Consider the following 11,460-nt stretch of genomic DNA (forward strand, 5'->3'; position numbering starts at 1 on the left):
ACCAGGATAGCACATGTCAGCCATCAGCACCAGAGGTGCCACACCAGGATAACACATGTCAGCCATCAGCACCAGGGGTGCCACACCAGGATAGCACATGTCAGCCATCAGCACCAGAGGTGCCACACCAGGATAACACATGTCAGCCATCAGCACCAGAGGTGCCACACCAGGATAGCACATGTTATCCATCAGCACCAGAGGTGCCACACCAGGATAGTACATGTCAGCCATCAGCACCAGGTGTGCCACACTATGTTGGCACACCTCATGGCATTGGTAACCTTGCCGGAACAAAACTGGAAGTCTTTAACTGAGGACGAGGGAGGTTCAGGCAGCAAGTGGCAGATCAACAAGATTGTGATGGCTATGTGAGGCTGTGCGTCCCTTCCCCATACAGCTTCACTCGTCAGAAATTTTCTGGGACAACTTAGTTTTAAATCGGTGCCTAATGAAGCCCAAGTTCAACCAGTTAACCATTGCCAGTTACATTTCCCAGTTATGTGTACCATATTATGTCGTCCAGTTAGGTTTTGTCAGTTTCTCTCTACTAGTTACACTTGCCGGTGACCGGTGGATGTTTTACAGATAATATTGTTATCAAACAACAACGCAGCAGCTGCAAAAGTGACAACGTTTCGGTCCGTCCTGGACCATTAACATGTCTTGATAATGGTCCAGGACGGACCGAGACGTCGCCGTCTCTCCATCTTCTGAGTTGTGGTCTGTACATCATTATTGTGACTCATCGTCTGCAATATTGCGGTCTAGTGCACAAAGTTAAGGTTCACAAGGACTGGTCTCGCCTGCTCCTCTCCCCTATCATGGACCTGTTAGACATGTTCTCTATGCATAGAGAACAATATGTTCTCCAGTTATGTCACTCTCACTTCCCAGTTAATTGTTCGAGATTAACATGTCAGTCAAATTTACCCTTTAAGGTTTCAAGTTATTTTTTCCAAAATGCATCCAAAGGTGTTGATCCCGTATAATTTGCAGGTTTTCACATTATGCAATTTCCCAGTTACATTTCCCACATCCTGTCAGTGAGACAGGTCTCCAGTGACAGTCACCCGTCATTGTATGGGGCGACGACCACCCATCCGTCTCCAGCTGCTGGTGATGTAATGACATCACTGTAGTGAGGCGTCACTAAGGTGATGTCCAGTTTGCGACACGTCTGAGGTACATCTCAGTCATCATTATCTATATATATTCACAGCCCTGGAACTGTGTTATAGAGAGTTGCTTCACGTGATTGGCCGAGCTCCGTGTTCGATCTGCAGTGGAAGTCCCACACCTCGCCCAAGTTGAATGGTCATTTCACGCACCGTAAGTATCAGTGAAATCGCTATATATGGCACCGCAAGTTCCAGCGGAAGTTTGTGTAGCAGTAAGACAACCTGAGGTGATAGGTTACTTACCTCTGACAACTATGAAACGCAAACATTAACAAATGGTCAACTACGCATATAATTATTGTTCAATTGGCATTGTAATTCATATTTCAATAATAATATTTATTATTATTATACATTAATTATTCGGGCAGTAGTAAGACAACCCAATATATGATATATATGTATATATATATATATTTATATATATATATATATATATATATATATATATATATATATATATATATATATATATATATATATATATATATGTCGTACCAAGTAGCCAGAAGGCACTTCTCGGCCTACTATGCAAGGCCCGATTTGCCTAATAGGCCGAGTGATTTTCTTTATTTACAATAAAAATTGGTTCCAATTAGTTAATTTTAATTATTATTTATATATTATATTAAGAACATACATTATTGACTTAGTTGTGTTAGTTTAGGTTAGATTAAGATAGGTTAGGTTAGGTTAGGTTAGGTTAGGTAGGGCTGGTTAGGTTCGGTCATATATGTACGTTAGTTTTAACTCAAATTTAAAAAAATTAGCACACACATAATGAAATGAATAGCTTTATAATTTCACAAGAAAAAAATTAGAAAAATATTGAAATTCAGGAAAACTTGGCTTATTAGGCAAATCGGGCCTTAGAATTAGGCAAATTAGGCCAAGACCGAAAAAGTAAGATTAATAATTCTAACATTTTCTCAATATTTCTTGTTTCTTTTCACTGTCGATGGTAATTGAAAAATCAATTCTCCAAAATTCATTTTTATTTCTCGTCTGACTCGACACTTAAACGCGTTTCGTAATAACTTATTGCATTTTCAAAGACTTTAGTTTACACACACACACCTATAACCTGCAAACACTAAACAGAGTTCTACTATGCTATCATGAAAACAGCTTTTATCTTATATACCCGCATTTGGGTGAGGTGATATGTTACAACAGTTTTGGATGAGGTGAATAAAACTTTCAACACAAGACAGAACACGAAACAATGGGTATACATTCGGTAAATTGAAGGTAAGAATGGAAGTAACTGCAGAGGGCCTATTGCCCGAAACATGCCCGAAACGCTTTGCGTAATAGTGGCTTTAGGCATTGTATGTACTAGCTCTACCTATAAGTCAAACAATCCTTGTAAATATTTATTGTATGTATGTACCTTACCTAAATAAAAATTGTATTGTATTGTATTGTATTGTATTGTATTGGCCCATATTTCTTGATGCTTCTATATTGGTGCGCAGTCTTGAAGTGGGTAGAATATAGTTGTGCATTAATTGACTGTTGATTGCTGGTGTTGACTTCTTGATGTGTAGTGCCTCGCAGATGTCAAGCCGCCTGCTATCGCTGTATCTATCGATGATTTCTTTGTTGTTTGTTAAGACTTCTCTGGTGATGGTCTGGTTGTGGGAAGAGATTATATGTTCCTTAATGGAGCCCTGTTGCTTATGAATCGTTAATCACCTGGAAAGAGATGTTGTTGTCTTGCCTATATACTGAGTTCTTTGAGGCTTACAGTCTCCAAGTGGGCATTTGAAGGCATTGATGCATGAGTAGGTTGGCCGTGTTTTTGGTTTTATAGTAAATCGTCAATTGTATCTTCTGATTTTTGTCTGTAGAGATAACGTTCCTATTAACAATATCTTTCAGGACCCTTTCCTCCGTTTTATGAGCTGTGGAAATAAAGTTCCTGTAAAATAGTCTAATAGGGGGTATAGGTGTTGTGTTAGTTGTCTCTTCAGAGGTTGCATGGGTTTCACCTTCCTTCTTATGATGTCTTCAACGAAACCATTGGAGAAGCCGTTGTTGACTAGGACCTGCCTTACCCTACAGAGTTCTTCATCGACTTGCCTCCATCCTGAGCTGTGGCTGAGAGCACGGTCGACATAAGCGTTAACGGCACTCCTCTTGTATCTGTCTCGGCAGTCACTGTTGGCATTGAGGCACATTCCTATGCTTGTTTCCTTAGTGTAGACTGCAGTGTGGAAACCTCCGCTCCTTTCCATGACTGTTACATCTAGAATGGGCAGCTTCCCATCCTTCTCCATCTCGTAAGTGAAACGCAACACAGAATTCCGCTCAAATGCCTCCTTCAGCTCCTGCAGATGTCTGACATCAGGTACTTGTGTAAAAATACCTGCAGCATATGGCCGGTTTCAAGTTCATGTCGACTAAGACCTTTTGTTCGATGGTACCCATGTAGAAGTTCGCAAACAGGACACCTAGGGGAGAACCCATGGCGTCCCCATCTACTTGCTTATACATGTGCCCATCCGGGCTCAAGAAGGGTGCCTCTTTAGTACAAGCTTGGAGTAGTTTCCTTAGAATGTTTTCTGGTATGTCAAGAGGAGTACAGGCCGGATCACGATACACTCTATCCGCTATCATCCCGATTGTTTCATCCACAGGTACGTTGGTAAACGGTGATTCTACGTCCAACGAGGCTCTAATCCCCGCGGCCCGTGTTCCCCGCAGTAAGTCAACAAATTCTTTTGGAGACTTCAGGCTGAAGGCGCATGGGACGTAAGGAGTCAGCAAGCCATTGAGTCGCTTCAGCAGACTGTACGTGGGTGTGGGTATCTGGCTGATGATTGGCCGAAGTGGGTTTCCAGGCTTGTGTGTCTTGACATTTCCATATGCATATCCAGGTTTGTATTCCCCAATAATCTTTGGCAGGTGGAATCCGGATTTCTTGGACTCCATGCTGAGGCTACATACTCCAGAATTGGCCTGACATATGTGGTATACAAACTTCTGAATGATTCTTTACACAAATTTCTGAATGCCGTTCGTATGTTGGCCAGCCTGGCATATGCCGCTGATGTTATCCTCTTGATATGTGCTGCAGGAGACAGGTCTGGCGTCATATCAACTCCCAAGTCTTTTTCTTTCTCTGACTCCTGAAGAATTTCCTCTCCCAGATGATACCTTGTATTTGGCCTCCTGCTCCCTACACCTATCTTCATTATATTACATTTGGTTGGGTTAAACTCTAACAATATACCACAATTCACTGTATGGAATAATATTACTGCAAAAAAACTAAGAAAAAATCAATCAGAGACATTGAAATAATTAGGTAATAATATATTTGTGGCAACTGCCGTCTGACAGCTCGGGCGGAGTAGACCTCGTCTGGCGAAGGCTCTGCCAACGCCCCTTTATTGCCACACTTCCCTACCCTATTGCGGCTAAAATATGCCACCTACGATTTTTTTGTTATTTTTTCCGTGATCAGGGAACAAAAATGAACACTTCTATGAGACGAAAGAATTTTTTTTATTTATTTTTTTTTTTTTGCGCCTGTGGGTGTGAATTCCATTTGGGCCCCCTAGCAGTTTGAGGGTTAAAGGTCATTTAACCAGACTGATTAATAAGTCTGAAACTATATCTAAAGCAACTCCCAATTATTACCATCAATTAGAAATATCATTGAGAGCAGCTAATCTCAAATTTGATCAAGTCAGATCTACAATCAGGTCTTATCTTGACATACTGAATGCAGCAGAAACTGATCCTGATGAAATAGATCAAACTCTAGCAGAAACTTCTCAGTATGAAGATGGCACTCAAGATAAGCTTAATGTACTATGTAATACAGTAAGTCTACATAAATTTGATGCAAATAATACTGTCTCAATCCAGTGTACAATTACCTGAGGTTCGTCTATCTACTTTAGACTTACCCACATTTGCAGGACCGGATGAAGAAAATTGGGACACATTTTGGACTTCATTTGAAGTTCATATACATAAAAAAACTTTCTCTTGATAAGGTTTGTAAATTCTCGTACCTAAACAGTCTTCTCAAAGGGGAGGCTAAAAAGGTTATAAATAACCTAGCTCTCACTGAGAGAAATTATGAAGAAGCTATAAAACTACTAAAATTGAACTATTGCAACAAAGAGTTGAATATATCTAACCTGTATTATCAGTTACTGGATCTGAATGCACCAAGTAACCGACCAGACTCACTTCAAAGCTTCAGGCCAGAAGTAGAGTCTCTAGTGAAGGCCTTAGGTACTAAAGTTGATGTACCAGCCTCCGAATGGTCAATTAAGTTACTTTTACAGAGGAAATTACCTCGAAATATTTTAGCAGAAATCTGCTAACACTATAAAACCGAGTTTCTCACTCTCGAGCAAATATTCGAGGGGTTAAGAATAACAGTCAACAGGTTGAAAACTCATGATAAGATTAAACCTGAGCCTAAGCAACCTAATATTGACAATTCAGTCAAACCAAAATCGACTTTGAACAAGTCTAATAAATTCAAGCCTAGGACTGCTCCATCCACTGGAAAGAAGAGTGGTAACATAGGTATTTATTCGGTATCTCCTTCTGAGACTGTAGTTGATGTGTCTGCCAAGAAGACAAACTCAGCAAGAGAGAGAAAGTGTCTGTTCTGTGAGCAGGAGCATGTCACTTACAAATGTAATGTTTATCCTAACTTTAATACCAGGATTAAACGACTACAAGAATTACATAAATGCACCAAGTGCATGGGTTCTCATGACCCAAGTAAATGTGTAGTCCATCTACGGTTGTGCAGCCGATGCAACAAAGGTATGCATCATTATGCCTTATGTAGAAAGACATCATCACAATCTATAACACCTCGGGAGGATTCTATGAATTCTACCACAGTACATTATTGCAATGTACACCAAGAAATCAATGTACTTGCAACTGAGTCAGGCAAAAATACTACTCTGCCTACAGCTCAGCTTAAACTAATTAATAGGAAGTATAGAGTTAATTCTAGAGGTCTCTTTGAGCAAGGATCACAGAAGACTTTCATCACACAACAATTAGTTGAGCAGTTGAAATTAAAACCTCCCAAACGTGTGAAATTGAATATCTCTGGGTTCTTGACTAATAGTGGACCTAGTGAATACCAAATAGTCAAGGTGTTAGAAAGACTTGGATCTTCCACTAATTCCATATAAGCGGTAGTAGTAGATAAGCTTCCTTCAGACCTGCAGGTCACAGGACTAGCTCGCACTGCAAAATATCTCAGACGTAGCTGCATGAGGCTAGTGGATCACAAAATAAATTCTGATTGCCTCACAGACGTTGGTATCCTAATAGGTGCTAACTATTATTATAGATTTATAACGGGATGCACCCGACAACTAGGAATGAATTTGTTGTCATCTGCTGTAAGCAAATTGCTAACAGGACCGGTGCTTTTCCAGCCAAAATCTGTATCAACCAACAAACAAGCCAACAATTCAATAGTGGCGTGACTAGGCTTGGAACAGTCACCCCTACATTTCAGAGAAATATCTGAAGATAATGAGTCTGATCCACCTGTACATCGTCTGTGGGATTTAGACACTTTAGGTATTGTCCCTGATAAACCAAGCCTTGATGATATGTGGACTTACCAGCAATATCTGGACACAGTTATCTATAAAGACAAACAATACTGTGAGACTGCCATGGAAGTTGAATCATCCGCAACTTCCCGTTAATTATTTCATGGCAACCTCCCAATTAAAGTCTCAATTAATACGGCTGAAGAAACAGCCAGATAAATTGAACATGTATCATCAATTAATTTAACAACAACTCGACAGTTGTTGTTGTTGACAAATTTATCGAAGTTCTTGATAATGATGACCGAAAAATAGGTCACTATCTACCCCATCACGCTGTAATGAAAGACTCAGTGACGACACCAATACGTGTCGTTTTTAATTGTAGTGCCAAAGTGAAGGCAAACAGCGTGTCCTTGAATGAGTGTCTCCAAACGAGATCTAGCCTAACACAAAGGCTATACGACGTATTGTTATGATTCCGAAAATGGTATTTTTACTTATACTGCTGTTATCAGTAAAACTTTCCTTAGAGTAGGCTTACAAGAGGAGGATTGTGATTATACCAAATTTCTCTGGATTAAGGACCCACTGGATCCTGACAGTGATGTCGTAACCTACAGGTTTGCCTCTGTGCTATTCAGCGTGACTTCTTCACTGTTTCTACTTCAAGTAACGTTAGATACACATTTGAAGAAGTCAAATAGCCCTTATAAGGCAGAAATTAACGACAACTTGTATGTAGACAACTTCCAAGGAACCACTAATGACAAATTTAAATTGGTAGAAATCTACCATGAGGCTAATCGTGAGTTGCTAAGAGCCAATATGCCGCTACAATCATGGGCCTCAAACAATAAATTATAAAAACAGATAATCGAGAAAGAATTTCCTGGTTATCAGGTACCTGATCAATTAAAAGTTCTGGGCGTGGAATGGAACACAGTTACAGACGAGATGAATGTCAAGTCAGTACAAACAAATAATTCAACCCTTACCATAATAAAATTACTCTCGTATGTTAGTCAATCAGTTGACCCTTTGGGCTTACTTAGTCCTATTTTAATAAGGGGCAAACTCCTCATGCAGGAATGCTGGCAGAAACATATGGGATGGGATGATCCGTTGCCAATTGAGTTGCAAGATAAATGGCAAATACTCACAACGGATTTCAATCAATTAGGTGTTTTGAAATTTCCTCGTAATGCTTCAGGACAAAATTTACCCACTAATTTGCACGTCTTTTGCGATGCCTCTGGCAAAGCGTATGGCGCTGCAGCCTACTTAGTTAGCAATAATGTACAATTATTTTTACTCACATCAAAAGCAAGAGTTGCTCCAATCAAGAAGAGATCTTTACCTCAAATGGAGTTGACTGCATTGCTGGTGGGAGAAAGATTGGCTCATTGCCTGACCAAGACACTCAACAATATTCACTTTGGTGAGATCGTAGTGTAGTCAGACAATGAGGCAGTCTTACAATGGGTAAGAAACAATAATAATAAAACTCCCTACATCAGCAATCGTGTTAGGGAAATCCATGAATTATTTGCTGGATATAAACTTAGACATGTTCCTACCAAGGACAATCCAGTAGATTACCTTCCAAGAGGTTTATCATTAAAACAACTGATTAAGTCTCCATTGTGGTTTAATGGACCTTCATGGCTTGTTAGTGGTCAGTGGCCTAAACAGAAACCACAAGTCATAGTGACCAATATCACTACTCCCATGACAGACCCTGAACCTCATCAGACCTTAGCTATTAACCCTCATAATTATTCCAACTTGAGTAAGTTAGTAAGAGCACATGTATTTGATTTTCTTGCGAAGATAGGAATCAGACATAAGTTTCCCAATCCTATCCTCTTTTGGATGAAATGTGCACAACAAGAGAGAGAGTATGGAAGTGAATATGAAAATCTTCCAGATAAATTAACCAAATCTCTAGGTATCTGGTATGATGCCAACACCTATAATATATTAAGGTGTGGAGGACGTCTGCTTCATGCAGAAATAGATTTGGATACAAAAAATCCAATACTACTACCACGTCACCACATTACCATAAAACTTCTTGTTTTGCACTACCATCAATATGGTACTTTACTTGTTGGAGTGTTAGACACTCTCACCGACCTTAGACAGAAATATTGGCTTCCCCAAGGTCGTCAAACTGTCAAATCACTTATTAAGTCTTGTGTAATCTGCAGAAGATACGACGCTCGAGTGTGTCCTTACCCAGGCCCTTCACTACTCCCTAAGGAGATAGTAGTCTACCTTTGTCCTTTTGAGACCACTGGTGTCGATTACACAGGAGCCTTACTTCTCACTGGCACTCCAGATAAGGTACAAGTGAAAGTTTATATTTGCCTCTTCACGTGTGCAATCACACGAGGCGTACACCTAGAAGTGACTTCTGACATGGGTGCAGAAGCCTTTATCCAAGCTTTTCGTAGATTTGCAGCTCGCAGATCCTGCCCCAAAATAATGATATCCGATAATGGATCAAATTTTGTGGCATGAGAAGCCTGCCTACGAGAGATATGGAATCACCCAGAAGTGCAGTCTGTATTGCAAAGAAGACAATGCCACTGGAAATTTATACCTCCTAGAGCCTCCCCCCCCCTGGCAAGATGGTTTCTACGAACGTATGATAGGGACTGTCAAGAAATGTTTAAGGAAGACCTTGCATCGACAGAAAATTAGTTTCCACTAATTTTCTGTCGATGCCAAACACTCGTCGTAGAAATTGAGGCGCGAGTCAACAACCGCCCCTTGACTTACCAATCAGATGACTTCTCTCAGAGAGAACCCCTGAGTCCCTCACATTTAATCTATGGAAGCCTACTGAGCCCTCTGATACCTTTGGCAGAAGAGGATCTAGTCGACCCTTCACATGTGACTAGGAGTGATTTAGTGGAGAGTTATCAACATCTTTCGAGGGTAGTCGAAAGGTGAAATGAGGTGTGGACTCGAGAGTACCTCACAGCTCTAAGGGAATACCACTATGGAGCATCGAGTCCCCTATAATAAGGTTCAACTCAAACCAGGAGACCTAGTGTTGATTGATAGTGATGGACCCAGGTTAGAATGGCCTAGCCAAGATAACGAAAGTCCTCGTCGTGAGAAGGAGTGCGTGTTGAAGACATTCCAGGGCGCCACAGGGGTGACGACCAGGCAGTGTAGGTGGACCGGAGGGCGTGGTGACCGCCGGCCAGGTCGGACGTTCCTGAGGTCTCTCTGCTTCTGGCTAGTGTTTACGTTGGGTGATCGCTTGTTTGCCCTGCTGGTGGTGGTTTGCCACTGACAGGGTGACGTTTGCTTAGCCATGGGGACGTCTCGCCCTCCAATGACGAGGACGCTGTCAGCTGGTCTGGCGTTTACGGTGCCGGTGGACCATCCATTGGTTGGTGTCACCCTGGTGGACGTGCTGCATGTGGAACTGTCGGACCTGGTGGGCATCCAGCTGCTTCAGGGCAACCGTGCTGTAGTCAAGTTCCGCCTCCAGGCTGCCTTTCAGGCGTTTCTCGAGCGGTGTGAGGGGCGTGTTTACCCTCTCCCTGATACTGATGCATGGTGCCCCGTTCGAATTTCAGGACGACTTTTTAACCTCCTGTTTCGAACGGTTTGGGGCTGTGTTAAGTGTTCGATGGAATAAGGTCGTTGCTGGGCACTGTGTTGGTATGCTTGACGGCTCTTGCACCCTGACGATGTCGCTGAAGTGTAGTGTACCGTCGTCGATGTCCGTATTGGGTTACACGCTCCGCTGCCAATACCGGGGTCAACCGCGCACCTGTTATCTGTGTGGTCACGAGGGTCATCTGGCTGCGGCGTGCGACGTGGGAGCAACTGGTCGGGTGCATGTTCTTCGCGCGGAGGATTTTCCGCCCCTGTTGCGTTCGGACGGTGTGGGTGCTGTGCCTGAGGCGCCTGACTGCCTGTCTGCTGCTCCGCCTGTTGAGGCGAGTTCTCTGGCCCGTGCGACACGTCAGGTTACTGCTGTGGCCCCTGGGGTTGTTGAGCCGGTGTGTGAGGGTGACGGGGCGTCGCCTGCGCTGCGTGTAGTGAAGGGTGTCCCGGTGGAGGTTCATGTCCCACCCCCGCCTGTGGATGTGGTAACGGCTCCCGGGGACGTGGGTTCTGCTGTTTTGGAGGGGGTGCTTCGGCAAGGTGAGGTGCCTGCCGTGCCTGTGTGTGTTAACGACTGTAGTTCTGCTCTTTCCATTCCTTTGCAGAAGCGTGCACGTCGGTGTTCTGAGGCTGTTTCCGTGGATGATGTAGACAGTGTGGGTGATGTGGCCTCTGTGGACTCTTCGGACGTGCGGGTGTGGCCTGTGTGGATGTAAAGATGGTGGCCGTGCCTGCGGAGGGGCCTGCTGGGCGTGGTGTGGTGCGGCCTGTCTCGAAGCGTTCGCGGCGGGCTCGGAGTGTGTCTCCCCTTCGTGGTGTGCCTTGGGAGGAGGTGGGGGAGTATGTTATCTTGAGGTTATCTTGAGATGATTTCAGGGCTTTTTAGTGTCCCCGCGGCCCGGTCCTCGACCAGGCCTCCACCCCCAGGAAGCAGCCCGTGACAGCTGACTAACACCCAGGTACCTATTTTACTGCTAGGTAACAGGGGCATAGGGTGAAAGAAACTCTGCCCATTGTTTCTCGCCGGCGCCTGGGATCGAACCCAGAACCACAATATCACAAGTCCAGCACCGACCGGTGCTCAGCTGGCG

At 43.1% G+C, this 11,460-nt stretch overlaps 1 protein-coding gene across 1 annotated transcript; it reads left to right on the forward strand.

Moving 5' to 3' along the window:
- The first annotated feature begins 255 nt into the window (after positions 1–255).
- On the forward strand, positions 256–6,364 carry LOC138359581 (uncharacterized). Its single transcript, XM_069318930.1, has 3 exons — positions 256–371; positions 4,781–5,015; positions 5,558–6,364. The coding sequence occupies exons 1-3, from the start codon at positions 256–258 to the stop codon at positions 6,362–6,364; spliced, it is 1,158 nt and encodes a 385-aa protein (XP_069175031.1).
- The last annotated feature ends 5,096 nt before the right edge of the window (positions 6,365–11,460 follow it).

This window comes from Procambarus clarkii, chromosome 91, assembly GCF_040958095.1.
Source record: "Procambarus clarkii isolate CNS0578487 chromosome 91, FALCON_Pclarkii_2.0, whole genome shotgun sequence".
NCBI lineage: Eukaryota > Metazoa > Arthropoda > Malacostraca > Decapoda > Cambaridae > Procambarus > Procambarus clarkii.

Excerpts from the sequence above, each read along its gene's own strand:
- LOC138359581 (XM_069318930.1), top strand. The coding sequence starts at position 256 with ATGTTGGCACACCTCATGGCATTGGTAACCTTGCCGGAACAAAACTGG. Across the intron at positions 372-4,780 it reads AACAAGATTGTGATGGCTAT|ACTGATTAATAAGTCTGAAA; the intron begins GTGAGGCTGTGC and ends TCATTTAACCAG. Across the intron at positions 5,016-5,557 it reads TTAATGTACTATGTAATACA|CAAATATTCGAGGGGTTAAG; the intron begins GTAAGTCTACAT and ends CTCACTCTCGAG.